Below are 20,475 nucleotides of genomic sequence, written 5' to 3'. Positions count from 1 at the left end.
TTCAAAGCCACCAACATAAGTTGGTGATGAATAATTTAAGGATGTTACATCAGAGTGGATAGATTTTTAGAGAAGTTAGTATGGCTTGGGTTTTCTTTCATTCGAATTTAGTAGATGTTGACATGTATTGATCCTGAGCATTGTGGTACTTAAGTTTTCTGCATTTTAACCCAAAGAAGGTGGGTTCAAAGCACTCCTGGGCTCGAGTATAGATACGAGAAGACTTCCTATTCCTGAAGCAGGAGACTGACCTCTAAAGATGTATTTTTCAGGATGCCTGGGTGATTGAGAGTCCAGCTCTTTATTTCGGCTCAGGTCATGATCCTAGGGTCCTGGGATTGATCCCTGCATTGGGCTCCACACTGAGTGTGGAACGTGTTTACGATTCTCTGTCTCTCCCTCTGCCTCTCTGCCCCTCTGACCCACTCACGTGCTCTCTCTCTCTCTAAAAAGTTTAAATAAATAAATAAATAAATAAATAAATAAATAAATAAATAAAGATGTATTTTTCTTTCACAACTGACCAATATAAATGAATCCTCTCTGAATTATCTTATATAGGGCTCCCAGAATTTAAATGTTATCTTACTGGATTTGAGGGAAATTGCTTTTTTTCCCTACAATGCTGTTGCAGTTCACCAAAAAACAGTCTTTACTGGACGTTAACACACCTCTCCACAATGGGAACAATCTAAAAGGATGACTCTTAACTTGTTTTCAATGGCAACAATTTCTAAACTAGTTACATGTCTGATGTAGACATGAATAAAGCCAGTTAACAGAAGTTTCTTTGGACTTCTTCCAAGAAACCTTCTCCCCTCCTAAATAGTTTTGGTCCCTCTTACTTTTTTCTCTCCTCAGTTAGATTTAGAACTCAATGTAGCCTGGAATGTGCTTTTTGAGTATTTTGGTTTTCCATCAAAATGCCCACAGCCTGTTGTACCCTGCATGTAACTGGGAATCAATAAATGGTTTTTGAGTTCATTTATTTAGTGTTCGGAACAATGGCTTTGTAGTGAAATTTCAGTTAAAGACTTCTTCTAATCAAGAGTTGTTTCATTCTCCTCAATAATAAGATTGGAAGGTGTTTTCTTTCTTTCTGGCAGAATAAAATCTGCATGTCCTGGTGAAAGCTTAGGAAATGTATAATTGATGTATTTTTGAAATGCTGCCCTTGTTTCCTGCAATTCCTCCTCCAGGAAATCCTTCCAATTTGTCATGATGCCTAGTTGTTTCACTATGGACAGCAGCTCCCCCTGGGTGTTAACCAGATTATCCATCACATTTCCAAGTGTGGCCTGATGTGTCTTCTCTGCCTCTTGGAGTACTTCCTGAACCTCTTCTTGCTTCTGCCTCTGAGCCATGCAATAGTAGACGTTCATTTCATGTTCTTTTTCTTTTATCAGTTGGCTCACGTTCTTCTTTTGATCCTTCATAGCTGTTATACCAGTATTCAAAAGTTCCTCCATGGCCATTCTACAAAAGATACGGATTTATAAGTTAGATGGGTTAGCCGCTAAAAACAAAAAGATGTTGCCTTTCACCTAAGATGGATGAGACATTATTGCATTGTTTAGATGAGCCACCAGTCTGAGACAGGCAGGTAGAAATGAGCTTTTGGACTGCATTAGCTGTCAACGATTCAAAAACATTTTTCAAGCAGGGAGGTCACTCACTGAGTTTCCCGCTGGAGGCTAAGGCGAAGCCTACTAGCCGAGTATCTGGTAGTTTTAGGGACCTGAGTCCTCTCTGGCTAGAAAAATATGAATGCAATGTGTAAAAATGAAGAAATGTAGGGTCAGAGATCCAAACCCCTAGAGAAAGTATTTCTCTGTATCAGTCCAGCACTTCCCTTTAGCCAGAGGGGAGGAAATTGTACTCATAGTTTTATCTGAACAATACTCTATGATAGTCGGCTGAAACTTTTGGTCTCAAAACACCTTTTGACTCTTAAAATGATCAAAGAACCCAAACGACTTTTGTTTATGTGGATTATATCTAGTGGCACTGATAGTATTATAATTAAAAGTGAGACATTTAAAAAATATTCATAAATTTATGTAAGGTATGATTAAATCTATTAAATGTAATTAACTTACCTTTTATGAAAAATGTATTTTCCAAATTAAAAAAAATGGTGAAGGCGTGCCTGGGTGGCTCAGCTGGTTGAGCGTCTGACTCTGGTTTTGGCTCAGGTCATGATCTCATGGTTCATGAGTTCAAGCCCCACTTTGGGCTCTGTGCTGACAGTGTGGAGCCTGCTTGGGATTCTCTCTCTCTCCCTCTCTCTGCCCCTCCCCTGATCGCTCTGTGTCTCTCTCAAAATGAATAAATAAACTTAATTTTTTTTAATTGGTGAGAAAAGTGGCATAATTGCACATTTCTTCTTGTAAACTCTTTACTTGTCTAGCTTAAAAGCAAGGAAGATGGATTTGTCATATTGTTTCAATCTGTTGTGACATCATACATCATAAAACCATAGAAAATGCCACTATATACTTGTGAGGTAATGAGAGTGAAAAGGCAAATAACATCTTAGTATTATCAAGAAAATACTTTGACCTCAAGAACCCCCTGAAAGGGTGTTAGGGACACTGAGCAGTCCTGGGATCACACTTTGAGAACCACTGCTGAACGAGTTCACAGACCTCTGGTTGTTATGTATTTAATTATATGAAATTTATAGCAGCCAACTGTTTTGAATTCTTACCGTGTCCAAGGCAAGGCAAGTAAATGAGCATCCCATATATATATTTGCACAATATTTCCTCAGAACAAATCCCATGAGGTATATCTATTATTACACCTATTTTACTGATGAGGAAACAGGCTCGGAGAGGTCAAGTAATTTGCCCAATTTCACTTAATTAGTAAAGTGGCAAAATGAGCAACCTAGGCAGTCTGAGTCCAGGTCGAAAGCTTTTAGCTGCTGCAATATACTCTGGTGGATGCCTTGGGTTAACTAGTTTGAGTAGAACCTCTAAAGATTAGAGAATCAAGTAATTTACAGATGTGGTTCAAATATTTAGGGTTGTTAATGAAAATCCTCCCCCCCCCCCCCCGCCCCCGCCTCCTAGTCTAACACAATCTTCCCAAGACTTGGCATCTGCCCTTCTTCTAACTGCTTTCTTCTAAGATACAATTCTCTCATTGTCTCCAATTCTTTCAACTTGACTTTCAAACGTGGCCAACTTCCCCAATCTTGAGGTAAACATCAGTTGTCCCCTCACCTCTCTAGCTGCAATGCTATGTCTCTCTTCTCCCTTTTCCCACCAGTCAGGCTGTATCTATGGTTAATAACAAGGGTTAACATTTACTAAGTACTTACTACCTGTCCTGCTTTAGATTCTCTCTCTCCCCCTCTGCCCCTCTCCCCTACTCACTCTCTCTCTTCAAAAAAATTAAATTAAGTATTTTTTAATACAAATTACCCATAATTTTTTTTTCTCAAAAGAGGGCCTAGAAATCATATCATATGAGGAAAGACTAAAGTAACTGGCTTAGTACTTTTTGTTTTTTTCTTTTCTCCTCCAAATGAAAGCTTGGACAATCTCTCTCTCTTCTCAAGTCTCTGAAGGATCACTACGCAGAGAGTGAGAAGCCAAGTGTGGATGTGAGGATGAGACTGAGCACATTTTGGATCCACATTAGGAAGCACATGACAAGAAGAGGCATTCGGCATTTTAACCAACCACTTCAACCACCTGCAAAATTCCTGTTACAGAAGCACTCGGGAGGCTCCCCAGTGCCTGGCAGGCATCCAACAAAAGGGATGGCAGGTTCAACTCGATGACCTCCAATGCCCCTCTGACATGATGTGAATGTTTATGCTTCTTTCTGTAAGTGGTGGGGTCTATCTGCCATCTCTAATTTTATGAGGCTCTATTCTTGGAATTTCAGAATTACATACCATATTTACATGTAGTGCTGGCCAGAAATGAACTATTTTTGAATAAATTTAGTATGTGTCCTATATATGTGTGTGTGTGTGTGTGTGTGTGTGTGTGTGTGTGTGTGTGTATATATATATATATATATATATATATGTATATATGATTCAGTCTGATATTTTATAAAATGGGTTCTCAGAGAAGAAAAATAGATTATTGGGGTGCCTGGGTGTTTCAGTCAGTTAAGCGTCTGACTTTGGCTCAGGTCATTAACTTGTTTTCGTGAGTTTGATCCCCACTTCAGGCTTTGTGCTGACAGCTCAGAACCTGGAACGTACTTTGGATTCTGTGTCTTCCTCTCTCTCTGCCCCTTCCCTGCTCGCAGTCTGTCTCTCAAAAATAAATAAAGATTAAAAAAAACTTTAAAAACGTAGATTGCTAAATAAAAAATAGAGACTAATATATAATAATCCAACCTCATTAGACTCTTGGGGAAAAAATGAAGCATGGAAAAACCATACCAGCAATTGATTTGTGCTTTGCTCTTTAGGGCCTCTCTTAGCTCCTTCTCTCACTTTTTTGGGGACACTGTTGAAATGGTACAAGATATATAGCTCACAAGTTTAAAGAATAATATCTGTCCATTCCTTCCCTTCTACCTATTAAGTGAACTTTTCATTTTCCCCATATATTTTGCTAAGAGTACACTTTTCAACCTCCTTTCTATGTCTATCAGTAAAAATCCTGGCTCTCTTATATCAGGATGAACCAATGCTTCATTTCCCCATTTCTTCAATTCCTAAATTATAAAGGGATTTGTTCCCCAAACTCATTTGTCATCAGGTATTTAGGGTGATGTTGAAAATTTGCCTGATGTGCCCACAATAAGCTATTAATCCATTTTTTCACTTGAACTATAGGACTGTTAGCACTATTTTAATCAGTTATAACCATTGTGTTGTGAGGAAAATATATTCTGATTATCTGCCTGAGAAGCTGGGAACCAAAGGGCACCCGGGTGGCTCAGTTGGCTAAGCATCCAACTCTTGATTTCGGCTCAGGTCATGGTCTCACAGTTTGTAGGATCAAGCCCCACGTCAGCTCTGCACTGACAGTGTGGAGCCTATTTGGGATTCTCTCCCTCTCTCTCTGACCCTCCCCCACTCATTCTCTCTCTCTCTCTCTCTCTTTCTCTCTCTCTCTCTCTGCCTGTCTCTCTCTCTCTCTCTCTCAAAATACATAAACATTAAAAATTTAAAAAAAGAAAAGGAAATTGGAAACCTGGTCTTTCAGGATTAGTGATACCCTCAAACTGAGGCGACAGGCATTATATAGGTTTGGTTGTGGGCGCATCTCCAGAGACCACCTTTCAGCAGTGCATTTATATCTCAGGGTTGTTTGTATTCTTAACCTTCCCTTGGTTCTGCATCATTACACTACCCACTTTCCCCTCTACATGTTTGCTTATGCTGTCCTCACTCTTTTCAGTCTTTCACAAATGGGATCTCCTTCCTTCCAAGTCCCAACCCAAGACTAACTGCCTCCAACAAACCTACCTCACCGCACAGCTTGCACCCTTGTTACTTGACCATTCCAGGGCTTTCCCGGCACTTACATGTTCTTTGTACCTGCCCATCTAGCCTTGGTCTGTGGGGCAGCCATGCTTTCGTGACTTCACATGTTGAAGAAATACCCTTATTTCCTTACACTAGAACTCAGGACCATATCCACAGAAGACACTTTATAAGCTCTGGTGAAATGAGAAGGGTAGTATAATGGAAGGTCATAAGCTTTGGTATCATATAGACCAGGGTTCACATCAGGCTCTGTCACCTCTCCTCTACATGACCTTCTCTACATGACCTCTAAATGAGGTTGCTCAGTCTCTCTCTTAAGTCTCAGAGTTTTCATCTGAAGATATGGAGAATGATAGAATCCCTCAGGAAGGGATATAAGAATTCAGTGAGAAGCACACAAAGGGCCTTGCATGTGCTAGGTGTTAAATAAAAGGTAGCTATCATTAGGAATTAGAGCCATGACCACAAAAATTCCTGAGCAGCCACTTCATTCACGCCTTTGTCTTGGACTAGAAAACACTTAGAAGAACCTTTCCAGGCAAAGCTTGCCTGCCTGCTTGCTTGCTTGCTTGCTTTTTTTTCTTCCTCCCCTCCTTCCTTCCAGCGAAAGAGTATGGTGTCTCCTAGATAATCTATTTAGAATCTAATCACCCCAGTCCACAAAAACGTTTTCTGTGAATTTAACATATTTGTCATAATATGTATGTGTTCAGAATACTTAAGTCTTGATAGTTTCTAGTCAAATAAAAGATCTACAGTTGAATTCTAAACACTGGTCCTTCTCCATGTATTGGTTTCTGCAAATACTCTAAGGAACACTAGAATGTAGCAATGTCTAGAAATAAGATCTGATGTACTGCAGAGTGAGTTCAGCTAATTAGAACAGATTTGAAACTTTGTTTAATAAATATATTTTTTAAGTTTATTTATTTTGAGAGACAGTAAGGGAGCAGGGAAGGAGCAGAGAGAGAGAGAGAGAGAGAGAGAGAGAGAGAATCCCAAGTAGGCTCCACGCTGCCAGTGAAGAGCCTGACTCTGGGCTCGAACTCATGAACTGTGAGATTATGACCTGGGCCGAAAACAAGAGTCAGATGTTTACCAACTGAGCCACCCAGGCCCCCCATGTTTAATAAATATTTAAAGAATGCATACCCTGTGCCAAGCTCTCTTCCAGGCATTTGGAATACATTAATGAACAAAATGGACACTCCAGTTGGATACACATAAACAACAGACATGGCAGTTCCCTAATTTTAGTCAACTGATTTAATAAAAGGCAGTCATTGAAAATATTCTATTCAAACCTCAGAGAAGAAAGGGCTGGGGCAGCGGGGCGGGGGCGGGGGGGGGTCGTGGTGGTGAAGGCAACAGAGTGAGGGAAGGAGCAGACACTGCAGGTACATGAGGAGTGGTTCCAGAAGCCCCTATAGGAGGAGCGGACTTCCTGTAGATGCAGGGCGGGGAGAAGGGAGAGGAGGATACTACCTTTCACCACATCGGACCACAACTCATTTGGGAGTTACCGCCTTCTCTACCTTTCTCCCAGAATCCTCTTTTACCTTCTTCTTCTTTTGCCTCAATGATGATTTATAGCCTATGCATGAAGAAAGGTACCACTGAAACAGCCACAGCTGCAGCCTTCATTTTTACTTATCTGCAAAATAAGATTCTTAGAGGACTTTACCTTTGGCCCTGCTCTAAACAGTTCTAACAAAGAAGATTTTTACCCATTAACTACACACAAATCGATTTGTTCATTAAGTCAAAGAGCAAAGCAAAAGAGACAAGTCCTAGACTAGATGGCAAACAGAGGTTTCAGTCCTGGTTCTGCTGCTGCAGCCATGTGATCTTAGGCAAGTCACTTAACACCTGGAAACTGTGGTTTTTCTCTTGGTCCCAATAATCACTAGGGATCCTGACTGTTGTCCTGTTAAAACTGGCCAATTCCATCAAATGTTCATTGAATACGTAATAATGGTTACTTTGGGGGCACATGGGTGGCTCAGTCGGTTAAGCATCCAACTCTTGATTTCAGCTCAGGTCATGATCTCACAGTCATGAGATTGAGCCCTGCATTTGGCCCTGTGCTGAGGGTGGAGCCTGCTTGGGATTCTCTCTCTCCCTCTCTCTCTACCTGTCTCCTGCTTGTGCTCATGTCTGCTCTCTCTCTCTCTTTCTGTCTCTCAAGATAAATAAATAAACATTAATTTTTTTTAATGTTTATTTATTTTTGAGAGAGAGAGAGAGAGAGAGACAGAGCACAAGCGGGGGGGGGGGGGGAGCAGAGAGAGAGGGAGACACAGAATCCAAAGCAGGCTCCAGGCTCCAAGCTGTCAGCACAGAGCCAATGCAGGGCTCAAACTCACGAACTGTGAGATCATGACCTGAGCCAAAACCAGCCGCTTAACCAACTGAATTACTCAGATGCCCCAATAAAAAACATTTTTAAAAAATGATTACTTTGGTACTCTTAAAAACAAGTGATCTGATTTATGTAAAAAGTATTTGTGATTATGTAAAACATAAGGCTATAGTTCATCAAAAGGACACGAATGAGACAGACCCATTATTTAAAATGAAGTCCTTGGGAGACAGAGAGGGTAGGAAAGCAGTAAGTCAGGGCTTAACAAGTTTTGCCCTATATATTTCCAAAGTGTCAATTTTATTTATAGCGTGTATTACTTGTGTAATAAGAAAAAGACCAAAAGTAACACATCCATGCTAGTGTATGATACCAGCTAGAGAATGTGAAGATTGCCTTTTATGTGTTTATGGGGAAATATTTGTTGATTTCTCTCCTTAGCCTCTTAAAACTGGAGAATCAGAAGGAAAAACACATTATTTACGATGGTAGTTATCTCTTGAGAGTGTGGAGAGGAAGGAAAAATGATTGAGGAGCTTCACGTGGGAACTTTAGAAGTGTTAGCAATTTTCGGTTTCTTCAGATGAGTGGTAGGTCATTGAATATTCATGTTATTTTTGTTTAAACCATACACACATACACACACATTATACAATGTATTATATATTGTTCTCTATGCTTGATATATTCCATAATAAAAATGTAAAAACACAGGGGCGCCTGGGTGGCTCAGTCGGTTAAACATCCAACTTCAGCCTGGGTCATGATCTCACAGTTCATGAGTTTGAGACTTGCGTTGGGCTCTGTGCTGACAGCTCAGAGTCTCCTCGAGTACTCACTGTCTCGTGGAGGAAACCAGCAACTTAATTGTGCAATGAATGTTTTATGCAAAAAAGGATTCTCTGTCTTCCTCTCTCTGCACCTCCCCCACTCGTGCTTTTTCTTTCTCTGTCAAGCTAAATAAATAAACTTTAAAAAATGTAGAAACACAGGGGCACCTGGATGGTTCAGTTGGTTGAGTGTCTGACTTGGCACAGGTCATGATCCCGCGCTTTGTGTGTTCGAGTCCCACGTCGGGCTCTGTGCTGACAGCTCAGAGCCTGGAGCCTGCTCCAGATTCTGTGTCTCCCTCTCTCTATGCCCCTGGGAAATATGTGCCTCAACCTTACCCTTTCTCCAAGTAGATTTGGCCAGAGTAAGATACTGATTTGCAAATGTGTTCTCTGGAATACCTTTTCTGGGCCTGGATTGCCTCCTGGGCCATCTGTCTCTCTTCAGCCCTGGCCTTCTCCACAGCCTGGACCTTCTCCCTGTGGCACTCCATCACAATCCTTTGGATTCTATGCACCATGCGTTGTTCTGCAGCCAGGTGTTCTCTCTGTAGTTCATCTTCCATGTTTTGGTGAATCTCTATCTTGGTTTTAGCTGCCATTTCCTTTGAGAAACAGTTTGACAGCTTTAGATGTTACAGCTTTGATGTCTAAAAATGCACACTAAGAGGTTATTCAAATCATAGTTCATTAACCTGCTGGAATGTGCACCGGTGAACACTGATGATTTAAAAGAAGAGTGTGTATAATATGGAAAACTTCCATTTATATTATGCACCAGAAATGTGCAAACTATATAGCATAAATATTTATTTAGGTAATATTAGAAGGGAATATGCAAAAAGGAAAAATAGGTCTGTCTCTTTTTCCTTGATTGTCCCAAATCCTGTAGTGTCATATTATCTTTACACATAATTAGAAATACATAATATGATTCTGTTAAGAAGTCAGTCCTGGAAAATGACAGAAATAATGACTGTGCCTCCAAAGTGTCTCCTGGGTGTGGGGGGCAGGGGGAGCCTGAACTCAGAGAGCTAACAGTTGCCCATTACTCTAGTCACAGGAGCTTGCTGGCCGGTCCTCCTGCCATTTGGGCATTCCAGCTCACTAGCGTTGAGGGGTCCTCTCTTGTTCACAAAAGGGACAGGAACAAATGCTCCATTACTCCAGGGCAGAAGGACCTGTGGATGCCTTTGGCCAAGTAAAGTGAGGAGGCACTAGTCAGACCAGGACTCAAGAAAAACAGATTCTCAAAGAAAACCCTGTAACCATTCTGGAAATGCCAACCAACTCCGCTGTGTGCCAGGCACCTGCTGGGCCCACACACTACAAACATAAGAAGGCTAGAATCTTCCTCCTCAAGGGCTCACTGTCTCATGGAGGAAACCAGCAACTTAATCATGCAATGAGTGTTTTATTCAAGAAAGGAGGCAACAATCAATTCTGTCTAGAGTTTCAAAACTTACATTTGAACATAAATTTTTATCTCTATTTCAGGGATAACAAGAGAGCATAAAGAAATTAAGTTATTTCTCATAGTGAGTCAGTCAAAGAACTAGGAACAGAAAGCAGGGTTCTTAATGTCAGTTTCTTGCTTCATTGTTGGCCGTGATGCTAGGGTCCTTCAAGAGATTCATCAGTGTATTTTCATTCCAGACACCCCGTACAACCTTCTAATTACAGTGAGCACGACTGCTTGCTTTCTCTCTCTCTTTCTTTTGAACTCTACATCTCATGGGAAACTGAAATCATTTTAGCTTTGCAGAAAAAAGTGTCTCAACAATTAAAATGTTTGTTAGACTACAGTTTTTTTCAAGAGAAAGAAAGTCTTCAACTTCTCACTTTGGCTACTTCAAGGGTGAAAATTTTTTAAAAAATGAATAAAACAACAGAAAACAACTTTAAGAATCTCTCCAGAGTGGCCTCAGTTCATGTATTTAGAAAAATTTTTTTAAGGGAAACATTGGCTGTTTAGAAATGCCAGCTAGGTTTTCCATACTACAGAAGGCTTTGTCTCTTAAAGGACTAGAACTTTTTGGTAATAAAACATTTTGAATGGAAATATTTCTAAATGTCTGTGACGTCTACCTTACTTCATAAAAAGAGTAGAGTGAACACACTTTAACATTTCTTGGTGATCTAGGCTGGTAGATAAAGGAGAATGATTGTATTGAGCTAAATACTTTGTACTACGCTTAGTAATCGTTCAAGTTTATTGGGTTCCCTGTCTCAGTTATGAATGACCCCAGACTGCTTTGCTTTTGGAGACCTGATACCTGGTTTTTGTAATGTTTCTTGTTCTTCACATGCTATTGTGCTGAGAACTCTCTGTTCTAACTGCTGTCTGTGAGCTCCTTTTTGTCATTTCTAGTTGCTGGCATTTAATCTATTTTGGATTTGTGAAGTTGAGCAGCCACATCTGTTGGGCTCAGGCTGTCAAGTAAGTGTAAATAACATTTGAGTGGGGAATGGAAAGGTTCTGCTATGAGTAATAAGCCTGAGTTTCTGTCTTGTAGTCAGAGGCCTTTATTTAAATTCCCAGGGGATATTTTAAATTATTTCTGGGTTTTCAAGTGTATTCTCAGTAATTGAAAGGGCTGAATGGTTGAGCTTTAGATAAATGAAGTAGTACATAAAATATTTTTATTTGAATCATAGAATTTAAAAATGACACCCCAGCCCTTTATTTTGGCTGGGTTCTGAACTTGGATTCAAAGAACTAAAATGGAGTCCTTCCTTTATGTAATGATGTATTAAAAGCAAAATCATTTTACTGCCTCACAAAGCATGTGGGATATATATTTAAAGCTACAAAAATAATTCAGTGACTGACTATTTGGCAGTGTTCTTATTCAATGGAAAGCCTCCCAGTTAAATTACTTTTACTGAAATGCATTTTGAGTAAATCAGCTCATATATTGAGATATTGTAAGAAACAGCCTCATGAAACCCATCATATTTACTGTGCAGATGTTTGACAGACATTTATGACACAACGTCTCCCTTAGGAGAAGTTTCTCTCAGCTATCACATGCAGGAATATCTGGGCCTCTCTATCTGATTTGTTTTTACCTAATGGATATGGTGATTCATTGAATTTTCATCTTTGCATTGACTGCCAGAAAGCTCAAGGCCCAAATAGTGAAAATTGCACAGGAACTCATGCACACATACAATTTTAAGTTTCAAATTCACTCCTGACTTCATTATATTTTCTACTCTGATTTTACCTTAGGTTCCATTTCATCATTTGCTTTTTAATATTATTGTATTTGAATAAGTTAATATAAAAATCTTTTCAAAATAATGTCTGTTCATTGGGTAAGATCTTGAAATTTTACTCAACAGCAAGCATCTGAGACTTGCGCCAAATTCTTAATGTTATAAAAGAGTAATACATAGTGATTTCTACATATCAGAATTGAATGGTATTTGGTTTTAGAAGGGCTTGGTTTTCTGCTCTATATATTGGTAATCTTAAACTTTAATACACAGAAGAATCAGACAGAATGCTGGTTAAAAACCTTGCCCCTGACTCTGTAGGTCAGGTGGAGCCTGGGAATCTGCATGTTAAGCTACCAGGTGAACAGATTCTGAGGCAGGTGGTTCATAGACACCACCCTGAGAAGCAGTACTGATGTCTATGTCTGGGTATCCTACAGTTGAAACAATCCTATGCATCCCTCTTAGATAAATCACTCTTTTGTTATATAAAAAATGTCCTGAGATGGCAGTACAAATGTGAGTTCCCAAACCCTAGACAACTATTTTAGAAAGGTCAACCTCCTTCTAACTTTTCCCCTTTCCATTTTCTTAGGACTTCCTCTACTTTAGCACTAAGTGTATCAACTCCACTCAAAGACAATATGAGGGACAGTCAATGTGAGCTCCTTGAAACAGGCATCACAGCTAAATTATCCTTCTATCTGCACAACATAATGCCAGGAGCAATATTCAAAATACTGGGGCACCTGGGTGGCTCAGTCAGTTAAGTGTCCGACTTAGCTCAAGTCATGATCTCACCGTTTGTGAGTTGGAGCCCCACATTGGGCTCCATGCTGACAGTGAGGAGCCTGCTTGGGATTTTCTCTCTCCCTCTCTCTCTGCTCCTCCCCTGCTTACTCTGTCTCTGTCTCTCTCTCTCTCTCTCTCTCTCTCTCTCAAAAATAAATAAATAAATAAATAAATAAACAAACAAACAAAAAAATTTTTAAATGTGCATACTCTGGCTGCAGCATTGGGGCAGGGTCCAGCTTTGGAGTTTCCCACCAATTTAAAGGGGTAGCCCTTTTAATTGGGGGAGGTCTTGGAGACTGGGGAAGCAGCCAGGGTGACTTAGGTGTTAGGGAGCTTGGCGAGTGGCTATCTATCAACTGATAGAGAAGGATTTAAATGCTTATGGTCATCCTGGCAGATGTCAGCTGAACAGTAGGCCTGCCTAGACATGCTAGAAACGCTCTTCATGTTTTGAACTGAAAAAGGGAATGGGCGTGGACCACTGCAGCCAACCTCTTGGGAACCAGGCCACTGGTGCAAAGCAGGGAGGATCCCACTACCCTTTAGGAACCAGAAGCAAAGCTCCCTTTGCTGCCAACAAGTTTCCTGAGGACTAAATAAGGATCTGATATACAGTAGGTGCTCATTGCTGAAACAATGAATAAATGGGGCCAGTGGTCCCTGAACTGTTTGTTAATTATGTTCTTATTAAGTTAGGCCAAACCTGGGGCCAGACTTCTGCCACTTTCCCTCCAGCCTCTGACCATGAATTGTCACATCTATACCATGTCCTTTCCTATACCTCCTGTGGCCAACATGTAAGAATAGTTCTATATCCTTTTCCTTTGATCAGCTTTTGTAACTGAGGTACTGAACTAAATAATGAATTCCTGGGCCTCTACCTGGAAAGTTTGCTAGTTACCTACAGTTGTGTGTTCGAACAGGTTACAGGTTACAAAGAGGACCCTTTGTTTTATGACCTTTGGCACTGCAGGAAATATTCAGTACAGCTCAGGGTCCCTCTTGGTATTGCAGTAAATGCAAATTTAGGGAAAAGGATGCAATCAGAGAGCCCAGGAGAAGGAAGAAAACAGCCTATTTCCTTCGTTCAGCACCAACTTGAGCACTTCTAAGTCAAGGCCCTGTGTGGGACACCGGGCTAGAGTGGTAATGAGAGTCAAGCCCTAATGGAGGCTACAGTCGTGTGCAGGTCAGACATTCAACAAGTAATCACACAGTCTATTTAACTGCAGTGATGGGTGTAAAAGGGGACAGGGTGTCAAGGGCAGACTGATTCAGGTAAAGTAGTGATGTTTGAGCTAAATCTGATGAGGTGGGGGAAGGACATTCTGACAGAGACCCTGAGGTGGGAAGGAGGTGGGACACTCAGGTTTGAGGACCCAGAAAAGGGCCATGAGAGAGAAGAGAGGCTGGCACAAGAGATGTGGTGGGTAAGGCAGGCAGGATGGCTCCTTTGGGCCTTGAAACCCCATCGTTTGGGTTCAATACATCAGAGATTCTCCTGCACCCATTCATCACTGCTGCCTCTCATCTGTGAGCCTAGCATCTCTTCTGTGAAAATCCTGGGTCTCCTGACCAACCTCCAGGAGACACCCATCAAGGTTTTACAGATTTTGTTTTTCTCTTCTCCCTTTGCCAGAGCTTTCCACTGATGTATGTACTCTTAAAAAGACAACAAACAAGCCATTATAAAAACCTGTAAGTCTTTTTGATGTTCTTCTTTCAGAATCTGAATATTCATTTTGTGTTTGTCATTTGCTTCTTCAAGTGCCTTCTCGATTGCTTGTTTTTGGCGTTTATCAGCCTTTGAAAGAAACAGTCCAAATTTATAAATATTTATATATTAATATATACACTTACATTAACATACATTTTTAATGTTTACTGAAAATTAGCAACCACGATGGGGCCCCTCATCACTTGCTCCGTTCCCATCTCAAACCTCTCCCAGAAAACTGGCTGCCTTAGCCAGAGATGCCCTAACACATCCCAACCTAACATGGCTAACATCACTGTTTTGTGAACTGCTAAAGAGGGTTTTAGTATAAGCTGCTGGGTTGTCTTTTATTTGGCACTTTATTTCTTGCTTGATTGACTATCAAATTAATGTATGCTCACCGCAGAAAATCTGGAAAATATAGAGAAGTGGAAAGATGCACAAAGCAAGAATTTGCTGAGAAAGGAGGCTGAGCACCATCCCAGACCTCCTGCATCAGGTGTTCAGAAAGAGGTTCTATTATTTTATTTGAAGAGAGTGCCCAGATCATTAGATATGATGACATTCAAATTGTAGATTACTCACAAAAGCATTGCCTTATATTAGGGTGTATAATTGATGGTTTGCAATTAATTTGAATTTTACTATTATTGATAAAGATAGAGGACTACTAAGATTTTTATTCATATATCTTTGCACTTGGTGAATTTTGCACTTTCAAAGTACTTTAATACCAAGCTTGTGCTGGTACTAACGCTGGACAGTTCCAATACCATTTGCTATGATGTCTATGTTATAAAGGAACTGAGAAATAATGCTCTAAGCACTGTGGCTTGTCCTGCCCTCATGGAGCATAATTCTCTTCAGGAAGTCATTTATGTTATTCTTCAGGAAGAAGTGGAGGTTGGAGGATTGAGATTTTGCTTCAGTTAAGGGTCTGGGATCTGACTATGAACCTCAATACACTCAAATTGCCCCTATGACCCTCAGCAGTCACGGGGACAAGGTATCAAGGACTTTGGAGAGAAGAGAGCAAGGAGAGTAGGCGATAATGCAGCATTTGGAAAAAAAAAAAAGAGCACTTGGTCAGGGGTATTTCACACTGCACAAATGTATGGTCTACATATTAAATATTGAGCAATAATAAACAATTATCAACAAGGGTGTCTTTTTTTGTTGTTGGAAGTTTTAAAGCAATGAGAATAAAAAAAGCAGGAGTCATCCACACATAGGGGCAATTTAGAAGGAAGGGAGCTCCTAATGGTGTCTGCCTCTTACTAAGAAGCTCCTATGCACCTGACATTATTTCACTGAACTCTTTCAACAGTCCTATAGAATATTATTGTTCCTCTTTTACATTTGAAGAAGCCAAGACTGCAGAGTTGGAGAACTTGCCCAAGGTCCCACAGATAGCCAGGATTCAAAATCAGTTCTGCTTATTGTTTCAGACAAATCCAAAAAGTGAAAGAACTCTAAAGATGCATTTAGGTTGATATTCAGTTTCTTTTACCTGCACCCACACATCAGCTTCTGCTTTTGCAATACGTTCTTTGAGTATTTCCTCTTGGAATTGCTCTTCTTTATTCAGAGTATTTGCCCCAATATCTGTGTATTTGAGGAAAAACAATCACAAGTATCCACAGACTGTTTTTTCTTCTTCACTATTACCTATTTATTAGAGTTATCTAAAAGATATACCCTTTTAGGAGATGCCAATCTTTTCTTTAAAGGGGTACACTTTTCCGTAATTAATGAGAGGGAACTCACAGCACCGTTGGGTCTTGAGACAGTCTGTTCCTGTCATCACACTTGGGCCATACAATAGGCAACTGGGGAGGTAAAGTTACAGAAAAGAGCATTTTGTGTTCCTAAAATAGGACAGTGAGGGAATATTCAAGTGATATTAGCACATTATTCTGCTCCTGTCTGCTTGTCCTTCTCTGGATGCTGGTGTTCTCTCCCTTAGGAAAGAGGCAGCAGAAAATGCTTTCTTCACTCTGAAACCTGCTTTCTTCATGTGCAGATCTTCATGGTTTAGCCGTTTCAGTTGTGGAGTAAGGGGGCAGCTGTTTAGTACTTGTCTGTCAATGGTCTCATTTAATTTCCACATAACATTCCCATAATGATAGCCTCCCTACCCGGACAAAAAAATAAAAGCCTACATAGGTTAGAGGACTACACAGATAGCTAGGACTACACAGATAGAGCGAGACCTGCAGCCAAGCTCCATCTCTGTCTGCCAGAGGTGGCTCAGGACTTGTACGCAGGCTACGAGCCTTTTCAGTGCTCAAGTCACACACATAGTGATCTTTCTCCCCATTCCAACTTCTTACGCTACCTACCCTTCATTCCAGTTATTTCTCACATCTTTGATTGGTTGAATTATTAACTTTTCATGTGATTAGGTCTTGACAATCAACTTCCTAAAATTACAAAGCATGTCTTATATTGCAGTGTCTCTCTTACGGTGCTCAGCTTGGCAACACCATTGTAGACACATGTGGTTGCCCAGTATCTCTGCTCTCCCTCCAGTAACAGAAACCATTTTTCTCAAGAATGTCCCTCTCTCACTTCATGTTGTTCTGGAGGCGGGGGGGGGGGGGGGGTGTTCCTACAAATCACTGCAGCCATCCTGCATGTCCTATCACATTGTCCCCATCCTCCAGGCCATAATAATCAGCCCAGGATTGGGCACATGCTCCAGCCTGGCTAACCAGGCTCTTCTCTAGGATTTTATATAAGGAAGTAAGGAGAATATAGCTTTTTTTTTTTTTTCTCCCTCTGATATTTCTAAGCTGGAGGTAACAGCCACATAGAGCAGTCTGGGACAACTTTTATTCTTTTCCCCTCTCCTGTAAGCCCGGTTGCAGGAGTAAACAATTAGGCCAACTCACTGAGAGCAAGTGTGGCTACATTGAAAGCCCTGGAGCCAAATCCTGCTTGGGTTTCTCTGTTAAAAGGCCAAGAAATTCTATTTTGTGCATGGTCTAGTCTGAGTTGTGTTTTTGTTACCTGCAAATAAACATCCATGTTTGGTGGCATTAAGAGTCTATGATACTAGATTATCAGTGAACCTAAAAACAGAGGGCAGAGGATACTATAGTAGAGATGGACATATATTTTGTAGGCTCAACACTGTGCAGATATGATTATGAAAGATCTAGGAAGAAAGGTGACAGCATGGGCCATCAGTGTATTAAATTTCATAAAAATGTGATACAACTGTGGGTTGCTATTATTCTTTTTTAGCCTAAATCCCATTATTTTATATTATTCTCAACCCTGATTGTACAAGAGGATTCCCGCATAGCTTTAAAAAAAATACTCAAAAAGGAAAAGACTACTGATACAAAGAATAACTTGGATGGATCTCAAGGGCATTATATTGAATGAAAAAAGCCAATTTGCAAGTTATATATTATATGATTTAATTTATATAACAATCTCAAAGGGGTAAGATTACAGTGATGGAGAACAGATTAGTGGTTGCCAGGGGTTCAGGTTAGGGTGTGTAAGGAGTAACACAAGGGAGTTCCTTTATGGTGACAGAGCAGCTCTACGTCCTGATTGTGGTGATGGTTATACAACCCTACACGTGATAAATTTCATGAAACTATGAAACAAGAAAAAAATGCACATAAGTTCTGTACCTGAGTTAATAGTATTATTCCAATATCAATTTCCTGGTTTTGACTATATACTAGCATTATGAAAGATATCAATGAGAGAAACTGGAGGAATACATGGGAACTCTGTTGTTAACACTTGTGAGTCTTAAACTATTTCCAAATAAAAACTATTAAAATATGAAACAAACAAACATAAAAAACCAACACATGCTGAAGCCTGATTCTTAAGGTTCTAATTTAGTGGGTCTATGTTGAATTAATATGAAATCCAATGACTCTGTATTTAGATATTTGTAGTAAAAACAAAAATTTTTAAATGTTTATTTACTTTGGGGGGGGGGGGAGCTCGAGTGGGGGAGGGGCAGAGAGAGAGAGAGGGAGACAGAGAATCCCAAGCAGGCTCAGCGCTGGCAGGGCTCAAGCTCATGTACCATGACATCATGACCTGAGCTGAAGCCAAGAGTCTGATGCTTAACCAACTGAGCCACCCAGGTGCCCTGTAAAAACAAATGTTTTAAAAGCTGTGTGCACTGCTAGGGTTGAGGACTACTGCACTATGCAATATTCATTTAACACTTATACAGACATTCCCACATGCTCTTGAATTTACTCATTAAGAACACTGACTTAACAGTCAATGACAGGGATGCTGGGTGGCTCAGCTGGTTAAGTGCCGACTTGGGCTGAGTTCATGACCTCACAGTTCATGGATTTGAGCCCCACCTTGGGCTCTGCACTGACAGCTCAGAGCCTGGAGCCTGCTTCAGATTCTGTGTCTCCCCTCTCTCTCTGCCCCAACCCCACTTGTGCACTCTCTCTCTTTCTAAAATAAATAAACATTAAAAAAACCCTTTTTAATAAAAAAGTCAATGACAAATACAGTTCACTGTATATAAAATATTAATTTCTACCTAGTTAGATTTAATTTTGCTTATCTGGATTTAAATATCTCAGAAGGCATAAGAAGTCAATCATTAAATGCATATCTAAGAATGGATATCCACTGGCCTGGGTGTAAAAAGCCAAATCATACCAGAGATTGTAATTAATAAGTCACACTAAACATTTACTAGAAGTTAAAGTCAGTTTGGGTATTGATGTTTTTAGAGGATGATTCCAATTTGACCTCTCCCTGTACTGTAGTTTTTTCAAAACACTCTCCATTCTTTAGTTCCTCATATTTTCAAAGATCAAGAGTGAAATTAAATCAGTAGTTTACCAGGTATAAAGGAAGAGAGGGTCAGAGAAGTATCTGGAGAGTCCTTAGGAAAACATTTCTAAGGCTCAAAGTCAGACTACGAACTCTGATGGGGATAAGGAGAGAAGGAAACCTGTAATTACAATCTGATTTGCTTGTATAGTAAATATTCTCAGGTTATCTCCATGCTACCTATGTTTATGTCACCAGCTACTAGTAAAGGTTATAGCTTCACTATTTATTAAGGTGTTACTTGGAGGTATTTCCTCTACTATGTGTAAGGAAGTTGCCAAAGTATGGGCCAGGGCAAAAAGAACTCCTGTTTACTATTATATGCCAACAAATATTTCGTTAAAGCCTCATAACCAACCTGCTAGAGAGGTATTAATATCCCTACTTAATATAGGACTCCCAACATCTCTATAAGGAAACACACTGAGAGGCTAAGTGTACTGTCTAAGGTACACAACTGGTAAGCAGAGAAGCTGGATTTCAACCCATATTCTTTTCATGCCAAACAGACACCCCTGCAAGACAAGCAACTTTGATCAGAAGAGCTGATAAAAGTCAATATAGCAGAAAGAATAGCACATAATGCTATCAAATATTAGAACAAAGGAAAACAAAATTTACTTACCCAGTATATCTTTGTGAGTGTAAAAGCGTGTCTTAAATGGCTTGTATTCATGGATCCGTTTGAAGGTTTCCCCCAAAGGGGCTGGTGGAATTATTTTATTACAAACAGCACAGCAAACAAAATTTGTGTAATTCGGATTTCGGATCATAATTAAGATATCTTTTACTATGTGCAGTTAAAGTACACTTAAGATCAGAAATAAAAGTTTTAAGAAAATCTGGAAGTTTAAGGAAGCTAGAAGAGGATCAAGGTTTTAGGACGATGTTAGAGGCTGGTAAGGATGAAATGATTCGCCATGATTAGGCAGTGGTTATGTGCCTAATGGTAAAGAACGGTTCTAAAAGCCTTTGCCACATAAGGTATGGGCACTGGATTTGGGAAGATTTAAGCAGTGGCTCTCTTCCAGACTTTAGCACTAAACTGTTAACTTACTTAGCAACTGTTGCTAGGTAAGACACGCTTTGCTCATAAAAGCAACCAGAAATAATGAGGAAAGGGAGCATGGTACAGCCATTCATTTCCCAGATACTCTCTGTACTAGTTTCCTATTGCTGCTGTAACAAATCACCCCACATTTAGTGATTGAAAACAACACCATTTACTCTCTTGCAGTTCTGG

At 40.1% G+C, this 20,475-nt stretch overlaps 1 protein-coding gene across 2 annotated transcripts; it reads right to left on the bottom strand.

Annotated features, from left to right (window-relative positions):
* Positions 1–969: 969 nt before the first annotated feature.
* Positions 970–20,432, bottom strand: CB2H6orf163 (chromosome B2 C6orf163 homolog). Of its 2 annotated transcripts, none has more exons than XM_060616129.3 (5): positions 19,858–20,432; positions 15,904–15,998; positions 14,373–14,480; positions 9,062–9,264; positions 970–1,476 (listed from the first exon to the last, which is right to left on the bottom strand). In XM_060616129.3, exons 1-5 carry the CDS (start codon positions 20,003–20,005, stop codon positions 1,041–1,043), a joined length of 990 nt encoding a protein of 329 aa, XP_060472112.2. In that variant the 5' UTR covers positions 20,006–20,432; the 3' UTR covers positions 970–1,040. The 2 variants fall into 2 exon arrangements, with proteins under 2 accessions (XP_060472112.2, XP_060472113.2); XM_060616130.3 differs by lacking the exon at positions 19,858–20,432 and adding an exon at positions 16,161–16,913.
* Between the last annotated feature and the right edge of the window lie 43 nt (positions 20,433–20,475).

The sequence above is a fragment of the Panthera onca genome, chromosome B2 (genome assembly GCF_046562875.1).
Source record: "Panthera onca isolate mPanOnc1 chromosome B2, mPanOnc1 haplotype 2, whole genome shotgun sequence".
Classification (NCBI taxonomy): domain Eukaryota; kingdom Metazoa; phylum Chordata; class Mammalia; order Carnivora; family Felidae; genus Panthera; species Panthera onca.
The sequence above is the reverse complement of the archived record's forward strand: the minus strand, read 5'-3'. Positions and strand labels throughout refer to the sequence as shown.